The 21,119-nt window shown below is 40.7% G+C and overlaps 1 protein-coding gene across 4 annotated transcripts in view; it reads left to right on the top strand.

Moving 5' to 3' along the window:
• ATP8A2 (ATPase phospholipid transporting 8A2) overlaps positions 1–21,119 on the top strand; it is a 279,853-nt gene that overhangs the window by 79,827 nt on the left and 178,907 nt on the right. For all 4 annotated transcript variants that reach the window (XM_031049535.2, XM_013129215.3, XM_031049536.2 and 1 more), the window contains one exon: positions 4,319–4,491. In XM_031049535.2, the coding sequence (XP_030905395.1) occupies positions 4,319–4,491 (173 nt within the window). The remainder of the gene's footprint in view (positions 1–4,318; positions 4,492–21,119) is intronic.

The raw sequence follows: 21,119 nt of genomic DNA, 5'->3' as shown, positions 1-21,119 counted from the left end.
CCCGATCATCCTCGTGGCCCTCCTCTGGACTTTTCTAATAGTTCCATGTCCTTTTTATGTTGAGGACACCAGAACTGCACACAATACCCCAAGTGAGGTCTCACGAGAGCAGAATAGAGGGGCAGGATCACCTCCTTTGACCTGATGGTCACGCTCCTCTTGATGCAGCCCAGAATACGGTTGGCTTTCTGGGCTTTGTGCACACACTGCAGCTGGCTCATGTTCATTTTCTCATTGACCAACACCCTCAAGTCCTTCTCTGCGGGGCTGCTCTGAATCTCTTCTCTGCCCAACCTGTGGCTGTGCCTGGGATTGCTCCCACCCAGGTGTAGGACCTTGCACTTGTCATGGTTAAACTTCATGAGGTTGGCATCAGCCCACCTCACAAGTGAGTCAAGGTCCCTCTGGATGGCATTCCTTCCCTCCAGCATATCAACAGAACCACACAGCTTGGTATCATCTGCAAACTTGCTGAGGGCGCACTCAATTCCATTGTCCATGTCACCGACAAAGATCTTAAACAAGACTGATCCCAACACCGATCCCTGAGGGACACCATTCGTTACTGGTCTCCAGCCGGACACTGAGCCATTGACCACAACTCTTTGTGCGGCCATGCAGCCGGTTCTTTATCCACCGAGTGGTCCACCTATCAAGTTGATGCCTTTCCAATTTAGAGACAAGGATGTAATGTGGGACAGTGTCGAACGCTTTGCACAAGTCCAGGTAGATGACATCAACTGCTCCACCCCTGTCCATCAGTTCCGTAGCCCCGTTATAGAAGGCCACCAAATTGGTCAGGCAGGATTTCCCCCTAGTAAAGCCATGCTGGTTGTCACCAAGCACCTTGTTGTTTTCCATGTGCCTTAGCATGGCTTCCAGGAGAATCTGCTCCCAGATGTTGCCAGGCACAGAGGTGAGACTGACTGGTCTGTAATTTCCCGGGTGATCCGTTTTCCCCTTCTTGAAGATGGGGGTTATATTTCCCTTTTTCCAGTCATTGGGAACTTCACCTGACTGCCACAATTGACTTCTGCAAATGTTGTTGTTGCATAGTAGTGTTAACTAGATAAAGTGTGTTTCTTCTTCCAAGACATGCCCTTGTTTTCCTGGCACCAGTCTATAATGGTTTAAGCAGTCATCTACTTTGTGTTGGATTTTCAGGTGCAGTGTAAATAAAGCATTGCATGAAGTCATAGATCTAATCCCTCACAGTTTAACAGGGAAGCAGGGAATGATGTAGTCATTCTTATAATGAAGAAAGTATGAAATGTAATCTATGTCTGAATGGCTTAATTGTGTTCTCTGTTGTATTCATTAACTTAATCTGTAAATTTGCCTTCAGTTTGGGGCTAGTTTCCGAGTGAATCAGAGTGAGTTTGTTTTGACTACCTTACTGATGAGTGGGGTGAGAGAAAATAAATTGCAAAGCAACTTCCCCTTCTTTGTCCCCTTTGTGTGAAAGTCATTCTTGCTACCTGATCCTCCTCTTCTGCTTATAATGCTGTCTTTGCTGTCATGTCCTCAGCTTCTTCACCAGCCAAAATTCATTTCATCTCCAATGTTTCTTGGAGTTTCCTGTTTGCCTACATGCTGTTCTGCACCCTGCTTTACTCCAGAGGAGAGGTTACCTTTCTCTAGCATTCTGATCTGTTTCCCACAGTTCCTGATGGTAACTGGGGATCAAGGGCTCTCCCACTACAGACCCTGCTCTTGGCTCAGGAGGTCCCTGATGCCAGCTATGGGGGCCCAGAGGGTCTTCTGGTTCTGCTGGTATAAGCTTGTTGTGTTTCTGCAATCACTCTGGTTGGTTTTGGCTGTAGCTGTGGACTACCTAGTGCAGCTATCTTTGGCTTTTATTTTACTGGCTTTGTGAGAGCTGATCTATGCAAACTTTAGAACTTTATGCTGCAAATGGCTGAAAGTGCTGCCATGTTTAGCAGTTGTGTGACCCATTTTAGATTTGAACATATCAAGTTTTGTATGAGAAACATGATTCAAGGCAAGCAAAAATCTATGTACTTGGTCTTACTGCTTGGTGTACTGTGGTGTCTGAGTGGGCAGAAGTCAAGTTCACTCAGTATTATGCATGGAAGGCATTTTAAAAATTAAGTAATTTGGGAAGCTAGTGCTTGTTTTTATTTGTTTTTTTTTTTTTATAAAAGAAAGTGATCCTTACTTGAGCTAGAAATAAAAACACAAGAAAAGAATCCTTTATTGTGATTTTATGAACATGGGCGTTTAAACATCATGGATGTAATCCGGTGTCGAAATACTGGTAAAAAAAAAAAATCATGGAACCGTGGTTGTTGGAAGGCTGGAAAGCACCAACAGGCTGTATAACATCTGAGCAGCTGTAACTGTATTGGTGCTTGGCCTTTAGCAAGCACAAGATACCTTGCATTAGTGTGGTCTTAGTGAAGTGTAGTAGTAAGAAAAAGAAAAGGAGGAGGTAGGAGGGAGGGCAGTGCGAGAGGTCTTCTACTGTAAGCCACAAGCACTGGCTCCTCATTCTGGAAGGTGAAGAGTATCTCTTGGTCTCCAGTAGTTTGACATACTGAAGTGATTTACCTCAGCTTCTCAGAGCACTGTAGTAGTGCCCAGTTTGGGTGTCCTGGGTGTCTGTGGCAACGTGTTGGGGGCTGCAGGGTTCTTGATGAGGAGATGTTGGGGCTGCCCCATGCCAGAGTTCCACAGCATGCAGCTGAGCCCCTCAGCCAAGATCATGACCCCACTGGTAAAGTGTGGTTAAGAAAGGGTAAAACCCAGGTGGTAAGGAGAGAGGGGAAAACAGCGAGAAACTCCTTTGAGTTTTCCATTACTTCATTTACAGAAGAAGACCCACCTTAGTGTGGCTTTTCTGTTGTCTGGAGGGCACAGAAACACCTTGTGGTAGCTTAGATCATGCAGTTAAGAAGCCCGATATTAGGGAGCTCTTTGTGTTGTTTTTTGTCTCATCCCTTCCTGTTATGGATGGATGCTGGAGAAATCACTGAAGCAAGTATTTTAGGCATATAACCTTGTGCCCTGCTATTTTAGTAGTGTGGTATGGCTCTGGAGCTTTTTGGCTCAGATGTCTTTGTGAAAGAGATACAACCTTAAATACATCTTTTGTAATTTTTGTAAGCGGGGAGGGGTTCATGTGTGCAGGTTTATGTGCATCTATGGTGGTTTCTTCAACCATGGGCAAAATCCTAACTCCTGTTCTCAGCTGAATGTAGAGAGAGAAATCCAGACTCTACATCACTGCTGGCCTTCACTGGGGTTATTTGTTCCTCATGACCAGCAGGTGTGTAGTCCAGAGTCACTACTTCAGCTGCCTGAAGGGAGAGAAGGGAAATTTGGTAACGAGAGCTGAAAAGCTGGAGGAGGGGGAGATGTTTGGGCTCTTAGATGCACACACATTTTCTTTTTGTGGGTTGTTTTTGGTTTGTTGGGTTTTTTGTTGTTTTTTGTTTGTTTGTTTGTTTGAGTGGAGAGAACACTAGAGTGGAAACTGGGTGAGGATTTACTAAAACCAGAAACGAGCTATTTTTGTGTATGCCACAGATACTGTTCTTTGAACAAAGGGGAAAACTGGAAAAAATTATACAATCCAGCAGTTAATGATAATTTGTCACTTAAAAGCAATGTTTGACTAGCTCTGAAGTCTTTGCTTTTCATGTTCTGCCATCCTGTCCTGTATGTCAAGAGTTTCTCTGTCAAAAAGTGCACGTACACTTCAGATCATGACCAGCTTCTTGAGCCATTTAGCAGTGGTTAACTCAGCTGGAACTGATAGTTACGCTAACCTGCATGGGAATGAAACAGACTGCTTTAAGTGTGAGTTTCACTGCGGTAAAAAAGTTGAAATATTTGGGATGACAGTGAAACATGAACACTTGATTTATTTATTATTTTTTTTCCCAGCAGTAGCTGTCAGTGAAAATGTTTTTAGGGTAGGGAATACTGTTTTGAATACATAGTAATACTTTGAGTGGTGTCAAGAGCCATGAAAGACATTAGATTATACCTGCCCTGCAGTTGAAAAGGATGTATCATGACTGCTGTGGACACATGTGTCATGCAGGTATATGCAGTGGAGAATCCAAAATCTGCACTGAAACAAGGCATGTGTTCCTAGGCAAGCAGATGCATCTCTTGCTGATTTGTGACACAAACTGTCTGCACGAGATCCTGTTAAAACACTAGTGTCAGTGATAGTTTGGGTGCGTGCAGTACTGTGCTCCATTATACAGTCCAGAGATGCGGTGCTATGGTTTAGATGCAGCTTTCTTATATTAAGAAGAAACATGATATCTTTCTGTTTATTCTTCAGGCAACAAGAGCCTCCCTGACTCAACATTGTACCAGTCTGGGGGAGTCATTGGGAAAGGAAAATGATATTGCTCTGATTATTGATGGCCACACACTGAAGTATGCCCTTTCATTTGAAGTAAGGCAGAGCTTTCTGGACTTGGCACTCTCCTGTAAAGCAGTAATTTGTTGCAGGTAAGAAATTATGGGACTTTTTCTGATAACAAAATGGAAGAAAGCCTGAGAAAAATTTAGTCTGCTAATTTTCCTTGTGCTACTGTTTTGCAGTTGTATTTATCTTTATATATGTGTGCACTGGCATAAAAATATTGTGTCAAAAGCAGTTGCAGTCCATGCATTTGAAGCACTTAAACCCATTGGCTTTTTCCATCTCTCACTAATGTCTTTCCATGTGTTGGGACTCTTGGACTTGGTACTGCAGGGAGCAGTACTGGGGCTAATGCTGGTCAGTATTTTCATTAATGACCCAATGATTGGATGGAGTGTGCCCTCAGAATGTTTACAGATGATACAAAATGGCTGATATACCAGGTAGCTGCACTGCTGTTCTGAGGGACCTTGAGAGGCTGAAGAACTGAGCAGAGGGAAATCTCATGAAGCTCTAGAAGAGGAAATGCTAAGTGCTGTGCCTGGGGAGTTACAGGACAGTGCACCTGTGAACACTGGTATTTGCCAGGCTAGAAAACAGCTTTGTCCAGAAGGATTGTGGGGTCCTGGTGGACAAGATGAGCTTGAGTAAGCAATCCACTCTGTCAACAAGAAAAACAAAAGGCCAACAGTATCCTGTAATGCAGTATGAAGAGCATTGACAGCAGGTTGAGGGATGTGATCCTTCTTCCCCACTCAGCACTGGGGAGGTCACTGTTGTGTCCAGTGCTGCATTCCTCAGTATAAAATACAAACAGGTTTAATAGAGTCCCGTGAAAGGGCAGGAAGATTATTAAGGGGCTAGAGTGTCTTTCATACAAGGGGAGGCTGAGAGAGCTGGTTGTGTTCAGCCTAAAGGAGAGAAGGCTCAGAGTGGTTCTTACCAATTTGTATAACTATGTAATAGGAGTGAATCAGGATGAGGGAGCCCAGCTCTTTTCTGGAGTGTTCAGTGACAGGGCAAGATGCAACAGACAAATTAAAACACGTGAATGTCTGTCTGAACACAACAACCCCACTGTTTTTCTAGGGAGGGGGAGGGCATGAGATGCTAGATGTGGGGTCTTGGTTGTACAGCTGTTTCATGGGGAGTGGGCAAGGATTTTACAAGAGCGAGCTCACACAGTTGCAGTCATCTTCTCTTGAATGGAACAGGCCTGTTACAGTCTTATTTCTTATATTAAGGAAGTTGGTGTTCTCTACTTTATACGGTTGCCTTGGGCTTCGAGAGCACCATGTGCCCAGGAAGGCAACTGACCTTGTGTTGTAGACTTATGATATTGTATTTGTGGGGAGCATAACAAACATTACACAAATAGAAAGCTCTTGCTTCCAATGTACTCTCATAGTACTTTGGTAGAGATCCTTCCAAGGCAGTTAGTTAATTTCTCCAAGATTTGATGAGCTATGTCAAAGACCTGTGAAGGTGAAACAGATCATAAATTTCAAATAATTAAAATTATACTACAATAATACATGTAATTAACTGAAGATAATGGTCCTGTTTTGCAGAGAGATGTGTTAACACTGGACACTTCCTCTCGTTATTTCTTGACTGAGCCGACAGCAGTTGTAATTATTAGTGCTTTAGCAAATTGAGGAACAATGCAGAAAAAATATTGAAAGTTGTAAATCAAAAGGGGAAAGATGATGTAATTTTGTGGGCTTAAAAAGAGGAGTAAAAATAACTGAGTTTTAAATCCCCAGGGAAAAAGGGGAATGCCTTTAATAACCTTTAAGGCTTTGCAGGAACCTTCCATTTACTTGCCAGGTGCTTGATACTGTAGAAAGAAAAACATTTTTCTTCTCTGGGTTGTTTTTAATAGTACTTTGTGTGTCAAATAAGACAGTGCGCTTAAACTTCACAGGAAAAAGGTTTTCAAATGTAATTGGCATAGCAAGAGGAAATTTCAAATTAAATAGAGTTAGTCTTCAAACACGTTAATTGGGAGGGGGATTTGGGTCCTTGGCTTGGTGCTGTGATGTTTAACCGCTTCTAGGAGGAGTTGTGTTGCTCTTCTCACTACAGCATAAATTTGTGGGACTTTATATTTCAGAAAGTTACTGCAACGTTTTAATCTCTGGGAGTTTCAGCTGCATTTGCCATTCAAATTTTTTGGTTTTATACTGAAGATATACTACAAATTCATTTGCTGGGCGTTAGGCATAAACTGTAGTTGAACTTGATTCTCAGGGGTAATCTCTTGAAACTATAGTAAACTTGGCCCCATTTTGCATTAAGATGGAAAGATTGTATCTTCTGTTGGGGTTAGTCTTCCACTGTTACAGTATCTTTAACAGGCCACTAGTGCAGTGAAGAAAAATAGGTGCCTCGGGAGACTTGGTGAAGCTTGCAAAATCAAACAATTCAAGAAAAAAGGCTTGTTTGTTAAATTATTTTTTTTTCTAGAGGCTGACAGATCGTATTCTCCTGCCTCACACTGACTGGGATGTCAGTATGTTCAGAACAAGCAAATCTTGCTTTTCAGAGGAAGTGAATGTTGTTTGGAAGGCAGTTGTACTTATGACTTCATTTGAGATCTGAGCTGTTGATTGCCTGCCTCTGTTTTTCACATGTTCCTTTGAAAGACCTGTATTGATATTTTGTGAGAGCTGCAAAATGTTAATGCTTAGGTAGAAGTGAGATGATATTTTTTAGTAACAAAATGGACTTTTATCTTTCATCTGTTGCTTATATCTCTTAGAAAGCTGGTTTGTACAGCAGGTTGCTCTGTTTTGCTTTGAATATAGAAGTAGCAGGGAAGTATGTAGCTGGCATGTTACCGCAGCATATTTAATTCTCTACTTGAATTTAAATATTTGTATTGAAATATGTGGTGTTTTAGAAATATTTTTCTATGACACAGTATACTTTTGGAATTTGTTAAATAAAACTTTTCTGCAGGTGACAGTGACTCTGTCTTTGGGTTTAGTACTTGTTAACAAGATTTGCTTCAGAAAGAAGCTGTTCACTGGCATTTTATAGACAATTCCAAGAAGTTTGTAAGTTCTTCAGTACTTATAATTAATTATTGGACAACATAAGTAGTCCTTCCCTTAATTTCTCTCACAGATGTAAGTACAATGAAGCAAGCATCTCCAGAGAGATGTGTGGCATGAGGCTGGAACCACATCCTTCACTGGGCTGCTTCAGGGTGGTGTTTTGTTCTTTTGATTGTATTACTGGCCATTTCTGCAATACTGCTTGAGGTGATGGTGTTGGGATGTTGTTTGAGTGGAGCATTATTCTTTTTGACACATTTGTCTTCAGAGCAAGAACGTTAAATTGAGCTTTTATACTTAGATCTGCAGCCCTTTTCAACCAAGTGCACAGTGAGTTGATGCTCACTATTTGGCAATTTGATAGCAAGCTCTGAAGAGTTGCTTGTACAGGGAAATTTTGTGAGTCTGTCCTGCCCCTCCACTGATGCTTCACTGGATCTGATTACATATGTTTGTGTATAAAGGCAAGGAAGTTGTTTTTACCAGCCTCTCTTTTCTTCTTGCATGAGAGAATCCCTATTTCAACACATTTTCCCTTCATTATGTGTGATTTATTTATTTTTATTTTTTTTGATGCAGTATTTATCTACTTCTGCTGTCCCTCTTGTGCTGGTGGAAATAAGTATAGCCATGGGGTATTCAATGAAGCTACAACTTCATCAGCATGCAGCCTCCTCTATTAGTAAAATATATCACAGTGTCTGTTTTGAGCAATTTATTTTTCCTGAGTTTTTTCTTGTTAATGGGTTTTAGCTCGTGACAATGTTCAGGCAGCAGGAACACCAAGAAGAATGTCTCAATTGCTGTACATTATCAGCTTTTCTGCCCTGCTGCCATCAAATGTCCTGTAGTGCAGCATGAACAGAAATTGAGGAAATCTAGCAACAGTAATTTCTATGGCTGTCGCAGGGGTGCTTGCTATTTCATGGCTACTGTGTCAGCATCATTTTGCTAGCTTTTAGGTACAGAAGGTATGCAGTTCTTGTGTAGTGCCTGAACATTGACTGCAGGACTGCTGCCCAACTTCACCAACTGACTTTGTTAGGTGATAGTGGCACAAACTTGCTTTCAGTGCTTTAAGCAGTAGTGGAGCTGTAGTGATACTGGTTGGGAACTAAGGAAAGAAGTTCAGAAAATGCATCTTTAAACAACCTTCCAAAAATATCAACTCCCCATGACTGTTTTCCCACTTGTATTGCTATTTCAAATAGTATGCACAGTGGGTTGGGTGAGGACATGAGCCACAAACATTGCTCTGAGAACAGACACTAAATGTTCTGGAATGAGCATACCCATTAACTACAGTCTGTCTGCCCTAGTGTTGAAAAGGAAGGGATTTAACGAACTGAAAGCAGAAGGTGGGAAAAGAGAAGGAAAAAAGCAGCCTGTGAAGAGAATCTGTTGCTAATTGTTTGTGTCACTTTGTCAGCTGGGTAATGACAAGAGAAATTAGGAGATGAGAAAAGTTGTCTCTCTACTCCAAGTTGTAAGGTGTCCACAGCTTAGATGCTTCTGATCTTCCATCATCATTTGGAGGAGACATTAATAATATAGCTCACAAAATGAACATCTGGAATATCTCTTAAATATTTATGCCACTAAGACTCATGTTGTTGCTGGTGTTATTATTTGACAAAGTGTGCTGTAGTTGAGAATGTATTTATTAAATCAAAATACGGTCTTGTTGGCTTTCATTAGGAAAGATCTCAAATCTTTTGACAGAAAAGTGCAGCACAATTCTGTTTCAGAGTATGCAAACCAATTCTAACATTAATTGGTCCCAAAGAAAATTATGTCTGTGTTACATCTTCCTTATATGTACATCTTATGTTTTCCCTCATCTGTCACCTACCAAGTTATCAATGCTCATTCTCCTGTTCTATTTCTGACAACTCATGACAGCAATATTCATCTCATGACTTTGAAAAACCATAAGGGAAGAATCATTCTGGCAGCTTTAATGTCTGTAGATAATTGGAGTGGGAGGAATGTTTGGGTTTGCAGCATAATGTGCTCTCTGCACTCTAGAATAAAGAAAACTCACAGATGATTAGAAATGATTGCCTAAACTGTCCAGTGTGTATGTAGGTATGTGTAAAGCTACCTCGGGACTTATGATTACTTTTCTTAGAAGCTTATTGGCTGGTCTGCAAGAAACAAGTAAACTTGCATAATGCCACCAATTTTGTGTTGAACAGCCATTATGGGTAAACTTTAGGAGAAGGCTGGTCTTGTAAGTTATTGGTAATTATCTTGTCCTTTGAGTGGCAGTGAGTTTCTGCTGAATGCTCTGGCTTCTGTTTGTTCCTGAGAAGCAGCGTCCTGAGCTATGACAGTTCCTGAGCCTCACTCTTACAGTTTATATTATTCAAATGCATACCTAGGATTTAAAGGGGAAATTACTGTTAATTCCAGTCATTTGTCTGATCAGCTGAGAACCTAAAAGGCAAAGACTTGATTCTAATCTTAGGTACATTAATGCTTCTCCAAAAGGTTGCTGTATCAATTAAATATATAAACCAAGGTAAAAATCCCGGACTCTGGGTAGTCCTCTTGCAAGGAAATACATACTTACCAAGTCAGAGACATCTGTGAATCACTTGTTCGCTTTCCTAGGATTATTTTTTTTCTATACTAAAAAAAGTGTTTAAGGATACTGTTTTACTGGTATTGTTAGGTTTTTAAATTGACAGGGCTGAAATGTATTTCACTCTTTCCCCTAGGGAATTATTCAATTGCCTACCAGTCTGAACTTAAATGATTCCTGCAATGTGGCTAAAACACTTACTTTGCTTAACTTCACCACCTTACTATGACCGTGACTATACTTAGAATTAATTTTCCTTTTCTTGTGTATTTGAGATGAGGAAGGAATTCAGAATAAGCTGGAAGTTGAATCCAGTTTCCTTTGTTATTCACAGTTTGGCAAAAAGCTAGCGTTTTTTTTTTTTTTTTTTAAGATGTTAATGAAAAATAGTTAATTTATGGGTTTGGAACTTGTGTGCTTCAGATCAGGCAGCTGGTTTGGTCTTGGATTTGTTTTTATATTGGATGAGCAATTGAGTGACTTCTCATGCCCATAACTGTGATTATGAATTAAAAATTTATTCCCTAAATGTTCTACTACATTCACCTGAAAGCTGTATTTCTGTAACCATTGCTACTAGCAACTTCACTTACCAGCATGTATTTGGAAAGAGTTGGCAGAAAGGAATAAATACCTATAAGAGCAACTGATGTTGTTTCTCTTTGGGAACAATTTTGTAGAAAAAATACTCTATGTCCCCATTGGAAATGAATCATTTTCTTTTCCAGATGCTGTTTACCCTAGCTGTTATTTTAAAACTTCACTTGTTGCCTTTTTGCATTGCAAGCCCACTATTCAGGTGACCAAATTCTTAGTATTTCACTTGATCTATTTTATAAAATGCAAGTGAAATTTCCGTCTTGAGCAGTGGTGTGATAGCTCTCACCAAGAGTTCCAAGTGGTATCAGTTTCTTCACCATACTACAGTACTTTGTCCAAGTTGCTACCAGTCTTCAGTTTCTGAGCAGGAGCAGCTAGCAATGCTATGTTCAATGCTACACTTCCCAAACTGGAAAATAAACATTCCGTAGATACTCCACATGAGAAAACGCTGTGCTGCTGGAACGTACACTGTTTTAGAAGAAAGATAAAACTGTGGTTTGGAATACCTTCTGTTCCGTGAGAAATTCATATTACTGGTATATTTTTCTTTCCATAAGTGTTAGTGCGTTAACCCCTGTATTCTGGTCAAGTTCCAGTTTGAACAATTACTTTTTTCTCATTGAAATTTTTCTGCCTTCTCTATTGAATATAATATTCTTCACTTCCTATTCAAAGCTGTTCTGTGTGTGTCAGTGTTATAGCTAATGGTTGCCTGGTCTTAACCCAGAGGTACTACGACAAGGTCATGCTTGTGAAACCCAGCTGTAATTATTGGTGAGCCTTGGTTTTAGCCTTCTATCTGGTAAAAGTAATTTTGGAAACACAAATGTTATCACCAGTGTTTTAAAACAAAATGTGTGCATCTCTTTTTTGGGGGGAGGGATGTTTGGTGACTGTTTTCTTGCCTTTTTTTTTTTGAGATGGTGCATATTGACCCTGAGCTCACCCAAGTCCTTCCAGTTTGTCAGTGCAGTTGTAAATTAATTTTATAACAGCCATTGGCAAAATGGTTTTGCTCTTTGAAGGTGAAACAGTGAGCACAGGTCGCCCAGGAAAGCTGTGGGTGCTTCATCCTTGGCAGTGTCCAAGGCCAGGTTGGATGGGGCTTGGCGCAATCTGGTCTAGTGGAAGGTGTCCCTGCACATGGCAGATGGATTCAAACCAGATGATCTTTAAGGTCCCTTCCAACCCAAACTGTTCTATGGATCTATGAAAATGATTTGTGTCGTACCTGCGGTACGGACTTCTGTATTTGGCGAGAACAGCTTCTTAATATGATATAATGTATAAGCTCACTGCAGCTAACTGTCCTGTTTCAGATGGAGCTTCTCCCCAAACCAAAGTTCGTGTCAGGCACTCTATCTCTCCATTAGACCTCAGTAATACAGAATTCTTCCTGTTCAGGCATTCTGGCCCAGTTAGACTCTTGACATTGTCCTCCTATTTGTTATTGCTTCTCATTTGTTGTACCAAATGCCTCTTCCCTGAGTTCCTGGAACAGTGTGTCAACAGCGGGGGGGTGACTGAATGTTTCCTCTTGTGGAATTCCCCGCTGGTCCATCAGGCTGGATGGAGGCCAAAGGTCTGGTGCCTTTTCTGCAACCTTGCAGTTGGTTGTGAAGGTTTCTGACTTAAAAGATCTTTAATTTCTTCCTTACCAAATTGCAGCTACAAGGAAATATGTTCCCTTTTGTGTGTTCTGCTAATGGTTTGGGGAAGGTTACAGGGGAATAGGCATCTTTCCTCATCTTGATCATTGCTTGTTATTATGAACTTCTTTGTCTGAATATTTAGTTATAAAAGATCTCAGAACTTTTCCTATGAGAAGGGGACTTGAGGATACTCATCACTTTTATTGAAATATCTTGTAGCAATACTTTTGTCTTCCAGATTTAATATTTGAGTTTTGCTAATACCCCAATGCATGAATGTACAGAAGACAAAGGCCTCTAATATGTGGTGCTGTGCTGCATTCAGAAACGTGACACTCAAAACAACTGTGATATCACTCCTTTCATCAGATCCAGCAAAGTCTTGTGCTCTGTCCCACAGGACCAGCTTAAATATTGTATTTTCCTTTGTTAAAAGTACTGGATATAAAATTACAGAGGCAGGAACAGTCTGTTCTGCAAGCTTCTTAGTACTGCAGGGAATTAACTTTATGAGAACTTTGGGCTTTAGTGCACTGTAGTAATATGCAGGACACTGAACTGGTAAAATGTCTCTGGCTGGAGTTTCTGAAAGTGCTTGGTGTTGGTGGAAGCTGACCAGAGTATGACTGAGTTTGGTGGGAGCGTAGCTGAATCCGTGCTAGGTACTTGGAAAAGTCTGACCTTGCAGTGGGTGGAATGGCTAGGCTTAAACTTACTTCTCTGCTGTTCATGGTAATTAACACTATCTCTGAATTCATGCTAATTAAAAACAACAGTATGTGTGAGGTAAGTGTAGCAAATCTGATTGGATTCAATAGTCTAAGAAGCAAACTCTTGGATTTCTTCATGTGAACAGGAAGAGGCACTGGCTCCAGTTGGTTATGCAGGTTTTGACATGTTTATATGCCTGAAATGGGGCAAGATCTGTAGTTTTGCCTTTTCTTTAACAGTGAGTAAATCCCACTGTATTCTGCAGGTCAAGAAAATCAAGGCTGCTCAATTGGACGTGGTTTGACAAAATAGCCATCCATAGCTGATGGTGTGATTAGCTTTTGGGGAATTTAGACTGCTGCCTATAGACAGTAGAAATAAGTGTATGTTCTCATATGTATTGTGGTCTATTTGCTGAGAGTACTCTGTAAGTGACACTTTCCTGCTTATGCAGAGCAATACTAAACTCATCCTTCAAAAAAGAAAATCTTTACTCTCCATGCCAGTAATTCTTAGTGCTTCTAAGAAATGGCAAACTAACAAATGTGGGGGGGATACTTGGACTTGCATAGACATACTCCAAAACTTGAGGAAAAACTGATTTTATGCTGTAGTTGAAGTGCTATTCAGCTTAAGAAAAGTCGCTGTTATGAGCACCACCACTATGGTTCAAATGGTAAAAACTTGTGTCCTGTGTTCACCTGTAGCCTTTTCTAGTGCTTTCTGTGGAAAATCAGGTTTGGATAGCTCCACCCTCTTCTGGGAAGACTGCTTTGATACCTCTGTCTTCTGTTAGGTTTTCTTCTACTCTTTTAAACTTGCTTCTCCCATAGTGTTAAGAATAGATGATACAGTGATAGGCATTAGAAATCAATCTTTTTTTGATCTTGCTTCTTCATTTCCCCCTTCTCTTGTAATTTTCCATGTCATGGCACACATTTAGACTTTAAATTGCTCTATCTCCCAGGTCTTATGGCAACTGTTTCACTTTATGAAATACGTTGTCTTTGTGCATTTCTACTATTGTTTTATTTATGCTCTACATATACGTTTTGTATACAACACAGAATTTCAAGTTTCTACAGGGAGCATTTTGTTCAGAGCTTTTAAACCTGTGTAGACTGTTATCTGTGGTTATTTGCCTGCATGTGATCTTGAAAGAACTATTACTTGTAGACCCTAGTAAGGAAGAACCAAAAAGTCTTGAAAACCAGTAAAAGAACCCATGACATAGTGTGTTAGTGTCTCAAAATAAGGACAAGCTACTAATGGGGTGCAGGTGAAATCAAAATGTGTTTGAGAACTCAGATGCCTTTTGTCTTTCTGCAAAACAGCATCTTGTTCTCCAGAAAAATGTGCTGAGCATTCAGAGGCTGCTGGCTGAAGAACTGGTCATCCTGAGTGGAGAGGCAGGATTTGGCAATCTGTGAGGGTTGGAAGGTCAGAACAACTTCTTTGCAGTTCAGGAAAGGTTGTTCTGTTATATATGTAGAGCCATTTGCTGTAGTTCGTGACTTTGTGGTCTCTCACTTAGTTTTAGTGTCTCATGTGGTTCATCAGAACTGTCTGTACTCAGAAAGTGGAGGGTCTTCCTTTGTGAAAGGTATGTTCAGTGTCAGAGTCAGTGCCAAGTTTCTCCAGAAATTTCTACCTCTACATTCCTCATCCTGTAGGTGAGGTACTTCCATATGCCTTGGTATTGGGATGTATAAAACAGATCTATAATAAGCCTGAGTTGTGTGATGGGTCTCTTGGAACTGTGGGTCAGTCATTTTTGTCCAGAAGGTGGAATGACTGTACACTGCCTTAGTGATATGAGTGATAACTGTGATGCCAGTGGGATCACTGCCCAAGGATCAGATGAATGCATATCTCTGCTCTGTTGGGGGGTGTTTGTGTGACCCTTGAGTGGGGGTGTTCTCCCTCTCATTGCCCAACAAGTATCCTTAAAGCCGACAAAAATAGCAACTCGTCCATAAAATCATCAGGGTTTGTGTAGATCTACTTTCAGGCAAGATCTGGATCTACAATTTTATAAAGAAAAAGTAGCTGTACTATTAGATTTTTTGTTTTTTTTTTTTTTTTTTTCATTGGGTCTTCATAGACTGAATATTGGTTCGTATAGCAGGAGCCAGAATGTGACTAAGTTATACTTGAAGTTGGGGACAACCTCCAGAACAACAAGCAACTACTTGATTATTTTGATACTCTGCAAGATACTGTTTGTAGCTGTATTTCTGTTAGTTGAGAAGTTCTAATTGGATCTTGTAAGCAGTTCTCTTCAAGGTATCTGACCCCATTGCTGTTAACCTGCTGTCCCTGCACTGGTGCTGGGTGACTAGTTTTGCTTTGTTGTATTCAATACAACTGGGTTTAGGAGTTGAAGGAAAAAATGCGTGCAAGTTTTCTCCCTCATCGTTCCTCATATCTGTTTCTTTTGATAACCAACATGTGTGGGCTGGAAATCCAAGCTGTTCAGGGATATTTTGTTAGGGTAGGCTTTAAAAGGTAACATAGAACTAAGTTTTATCCTGCCCAAGTGTCAGAATCTAATGAATGTTTTTATTTTAATTGCTGAGCTCAGGAGTTCTTAGCACATTCATGGGATTTGTTGGTTTTGCCTGGCTAGTTGAACGGATGAAGTAAACAGTGGTAGAGAAAGTGCCTGTATAGCCTATATTGCCCGTTTCATGTCTGTTTACAACAATAGAGCTGTTGTGGGAGACTGTACCTACTCAGCTAGAACCCTATTCAACTGTTTTGGCCATGTCTGCTTCTAATGATGGCCTTGGGATGGACCCTGGTGACTTGCTTTCTTTTAATTGTCTGCTGCTGCCACTAACTTTTTTACACTTTGCTAAGTCAGAGATACAGTGAAGTCACTTCAAAATACTGAGTAGCTATTCTGGAAACTGCATGCTGCTTTTATGAAAGGGTCAGGACCTGACTGTATGGCAGCACTGCTTGGAAACTTTAGATTTTCTTTCTTCTCATGGCTATTATTCACATTTTGGACTTCCGTTTTCAAAGTTAAAAATTGTCATGTGCCTTCACATTTAGGGAGATTTAAATATTGCATGCCTGTTTAAATAGAGATGACTACACACGCTTCTCTGATTTATAAGAACCTGGTGTGTATATAAAACTATGTGCAAGGTTCATGCATGGACAAGAAGCTGCAGATCATTTTTATTCCTGTGACCACTTAATGTGTTTTTGAAATGCTGTGGCTAACTTGGAGAGCAATAGGGACAGAACACGGGAATCCCATTTGAACTGGCACACCTCGGAAAATCGGGGTGTGTTTTTGTGGAGGCTGGTGGATCCAGCAGCTCCTCTGTCTCCATTGTACAGCTGTGGCAGTAAGCCTGCTGTGCTTGTGGAGGTCCTGGGCTGTGAGGAACTGCGTGCATTAAGAAGTTGAATTCCATCTCCACATTTCTGCACTGTATCTAATATTTAACCAGTTACTTTGATGAAGCATCTGAATCTGTAGTAGTGTGGTTCCTGATCAGCTTAACAGGATATTCCCTGCAGGGAAGAGACCACTTAACTCATTTCCTTGGTTGGGGAAGAGCTGGCTTTAATGTGTGTACTCCTTGGGCATCAGTGCCTACTCTCACTTCCTAGGTCTTTAACTGGGCTTTTAAAGAATCAGAATTATAGAATCATAGACTGATTTGTGTTGGGATGGACCTTGGAGATCATCCATTTCAATCCTTCTGCTGCAGGTAGGGACATCTTGCATTAGACCAGATTGCTCCAAGCCAGTCCACCCTGGCCTTGAATACTGACAAGGACGAGGCAGCCACAACTTTCCTGGGCGACCTGTGCCAGTGTCTCACCACCATCACAGGGAAGAATTTCTTCTTAATATGTAATCTAAATCTCCCCTGTCATCTTAAACCCATTCCTTCTTGTCCTGTTACAACATGCCTGTGTAAAAAGTTCCTCTCTAGCTTTCCTGTACACCCCCTTTAGGTACTGGGAGACTGCTATGTCTCCCCTTAACATGATGTCCTGATGGGATTGGAGAGTGTAAACTACCTCTCTCAAAACAGGTAATCTAAATTAAATGGAAGGTAGGGTAGGTGGAGAACATTTTTGTAAACAATAGCCAGTGACTGGGGCCTCCTTAAGCATAGCACAGTAGTTCTAACCCTCCCCAAAACAAGCACTGCACCTGTAGAAAAGCAAACTGCTTAAACAGTTATTCAGGTTTTTATAAACTTAATCTGTGTAATTACTGCTGCTGTCTTTGAATGAATTGTTTTGCTCATCCAGAAGACTAGTGTGTTATATGGTGTGGACAAAATATGTTCAGTACCTAATCTATGATGTAGTTAGTGGGGTCCTCCCCATCTCAACTGCCCTAATGAAAACCTGAGGATCAAAGAAAACCTAGTGCTTTACTGTTCTAACCTCCTCAACTGCCACCTCCGAATCATCAGTTTAAAACAAAAATATATCTACTTCAAGTTGCAAGTATTAAATTAATTAACATTAAACTGGAAAGTAACTGTGTGTGAAAGAAATTGAGTCTGATTTCCATTAGGAAAGGAAATGCAAAGTTGAAGTTCAAACTCTGTCCATAACTCAATTTCTTTCTGTACTACTTGTTGTAAAGTTTTGGAGAGCCTTACAATACTCAAGAAAGGAGTTGTGTCTAAACAATACAGTCCTAGTTTTAATTTTCATGGTTTCAGTTTTCTTTTGTTTCCTTTGTATGGTCTTTTAGAATATAGCAGTTGGTGGGGGTAAGGAGAGGGTAGTATAGGAATGTCAGAGTCCAGAAAACAGATGGCAACAGCCTCTTTAGAGCTTTCGTGGTTTATTATAGGAATAAGCATTTAGGGACCTTTTAAAAGCATGTATCCTGGACCCAATACCATATCCTTAGTCCAGAGAGCTCAATATTAATGTTTTGATACAGTTGGGATCTATTAGAGTATATAAAAAGCTCCACTGATTTGGAGCTCTGTTTTTATGTGTACTTGTGCCTATTACCAAAGGTTGGCTCCTGATGTGCAGCTCATGGCTGTGCTCAAAGGGAAAGCAGCTTTCCAGGAGCTCTGGCTGTTCCACAGGCATCTCTTGGGGTAAAGCCAGTGCTTGGTTTCTGCAGTTCCTCCCTGAAATGATGTCTTACGTGAGGCACCCCAAATGGTACAAGGGCTTAGACATGTTGCTTGTGAAGTGGATGGCAGATTGGAAGAGGGCATATTTAAAATCTGTAAAGCACAGCAATGTTTTCTGTACCTGGGCACGTTAGGGTGAGGTGAAGTTATTATATGAAGGCAGGAAGAGGTAGAGCATTTTCTCTTGATCCCAGATGCCCCATGGTGTGGTGGAGGCAGGTGTGTCATTTCAGTGTGACTTTTCCTGGGCCCTTTTAATGGAGAGGGGGTTGTAGAAAGCCTGGAGAGCTTTGCTGAAAAAATGGAAGTTGCTGGGATCACAGCAGGGAGCTTTGAGAATGAGGAATACAAAAGAGAAAGGGATTCCTTCAGCCCACATGGGAGATGTGTTTTGCTCAGTTTTTATACAATTTCAAATTGCTTTGATTAATGTATGACACCTTATTTCTCTCTGCTAGTCATCTGCCTTTGCCTGTGGTTTTATGTTTAAGGAGCAAAAGCATTTTATTGTGTATTCCAGCATGGCTTCTCTAAATTTACGATGGTGCTCTAATGTGTGTGCACACAGCTCATCCTGTTGTTGATTACTGATTATTTTGGTTGTATTTGTAACTATTAGACTATTTTGGAGCTTATGCCAAAGTATTTCAGGGCAGATGAGTGTGGTGGAATCATGCATGCCATCACTGGCTGTCGTGTAGAAATACTGATGCAGGGTGCTGCTTTTTTATTACACCATTGTAGTAAGGATTTCAAAGATGTAATAAACTGCACCTTTCACAGCCTCAGTCTCCTCTTCTTGTCTGACTCTCCTCTGCTATAACCACTGTTTGCATTCCCTTTTTCCCCATGCACCTCCCCGCCTTGTCTCTGCAGCTCGTTTTTGGATGCTAGTCTTGCATACCAGGCTGACAGGCTGATCCGTTAGGTTGTTTCTGATTTGCTGTGTCTAGGGAAAAATTGATTTTATTTTTTTTTCTTTACTGAGTATGTACTGCAGAAATCAATACTTTATGGGATGATGGAGAGCAGGAATGGTGGTGGCAGCAGCAGTTTAGCTGAAGGCGCAGCAAACAAGCCCGGTGTGCATGCTCAGTATTCCCAGTCCAAGTCCAGAATGGGAGCATTGGAAAGAATTTTGGGTTTGGCCTGAGAACAAGAAAAGGATTAAAACACCAGAAACTTGTTTGAATTTTTCTTTCAGAGAAAAAGAAGGGACTGAGTGCAGAATGGAGTGTAGCATGGTGTTTTATGTAGTGATGGCTGAAGATCATAAAAAGACTTTCTTCTATTGTCAGTCCTAATTGGCGGCTGGCACTGATTAGCAAGAGGAAAGAAGTCTAGGAAAGGAAAGACAAATGGGGAATTTTATGAAGTGGAAAGCTGCTGAACAAAAGAGGACTTCTGTTCCTGTACATTCTAGTGATTGTAAAGATATTGTCTGACCCTCAGGCTCTTAGAGTTACAGCTTGGGTAGTATTGTAGAGATCATTTTTTGTTGACTTATGCCTTGATCCATTCTGATATCCCGCTATGAACCCAGGATTTACTTACAAACTGTTGATAACTCTTTCAGATGCTTAAAAAAACAGGGGAAGGGGGTGTGTGTGGGAAGAAGTTTGACGGTAAAGTAATTTCAAAGATGGGCTGTAGTATGTTTTATGAGGAATTTCTGTACTGTGAGCTTTTATCCTACCACTCATGCAGTGGTGCCAGTGACATGAATGAATGAATATTCTGCCTTGGACTCTTGAGCAATGAAATTGGAGGTCTGGGACCATACTTCCTGGTATGAGAAGATACTGTTGGAATGTTGAATGTAAAGTGGTAGCAGCATGAAGGCTGAATTTGAGTGTAACGCATTATATAGACCTGTGAATCATATGTATTTGACACTTAAGTGAATGCCAGTTGGCATGTCTCTTCCAGTTTAATGCAGACTTGCAAAGGTGGAGGCTGCATGTGAAAAGATATAGAATATGAATCTCAGCAATGATGAGAGAGACAAATTGTAATGCTGAAGAAGGCAGGCTGCAGGAGCACAGATACTGAGGCAGAAAGGGCTTCTTTCAAAGGAGAAAGGCTGGGAATCTATTTCAGATTCTTGCCTTTCACATTCTGAAGACTTTTCAAGGAGCAGTAGTAACTGAATGGCTTTGCATCTCTGGTGCTCGTTTTTCAAGTTTGAATACTTGATTTGTGTTCCCAATTTGCTATGGAGACTTGAGACACCTAACCTTCCTATAGCTCATCTGTCAATAAATGGGGTTATGTATGTGATGATGCTTGTTCCTGAAGGCTTTGCACTGTGGGGGGCTTTGTTAACATGTTTGTTCCAGGCTGGCTTCAGCAATGGAGTATTTCTGCAGATACGTGGGTGGGAATCACAGTTAATAGTGAATGGGCATCTGTAAATGAAGAGTAGCTTTATTTTTAAGCATACTGGGATTAGGGATTAGCTACCGAGTTAACAAAATTACCAAGTGGGTTTTGGAAGGCTCGTGATAGTAACAGATAAGAAAAAGAAATGCATCTTAAAGTACAAGAGCCAACTGTTGTTTGGCTGTGGAATTAATTCAATATCCAAAACTGGTTTAGGTGCTCAGAATAGTTTAGCTGCAGCTGCCACCAGCTTCTTGAACAGGATAAACTGCATAGTGTGAAGTCTAGGCTTCTGTAGCCTTGCTGTGTGTATCTGCTTACCATAGTGTCTGCTGTGATTCAATTGGCTCTGTATATTTATATCAACAGTAAGAGTCCTTAATGTGAATTTTACATCCATCCTTACATAAAATAATACCACCAACACTGGAAGGTGCATCTCTAATCAACTTGAAAATAATAGATCTGTGCCCAATAAATTACTGGAATGTGTAAATCAAAAACTGTGCTCTTTCCTTCTAAAAAGAAAATATAATTGAGTCAGTGTTTTGCAGATAGAGCAATACTTTATGCAGTGAA

Source organism: Melopsittacus undulatus, chromosome 2 (genome assembly GCF_012275295.1).
Source record: "Melopsittacus undulatus isolate bMelUnd1 chromosome 2, bMelUnd1.mat.Z, whole genome shotgun sequence".
NCBI classification, from domain to species: Eukaryota; Metazoa; Chordata; class Aves; order Psittaciformes; family Psittaculidae; genus Melopsittacus; species Melopsittacus undulatus.
Note: the sequence above shows the minus strand (reverse complement) of the source record. Positions and strands in the feature narration are given on the sequence as shown.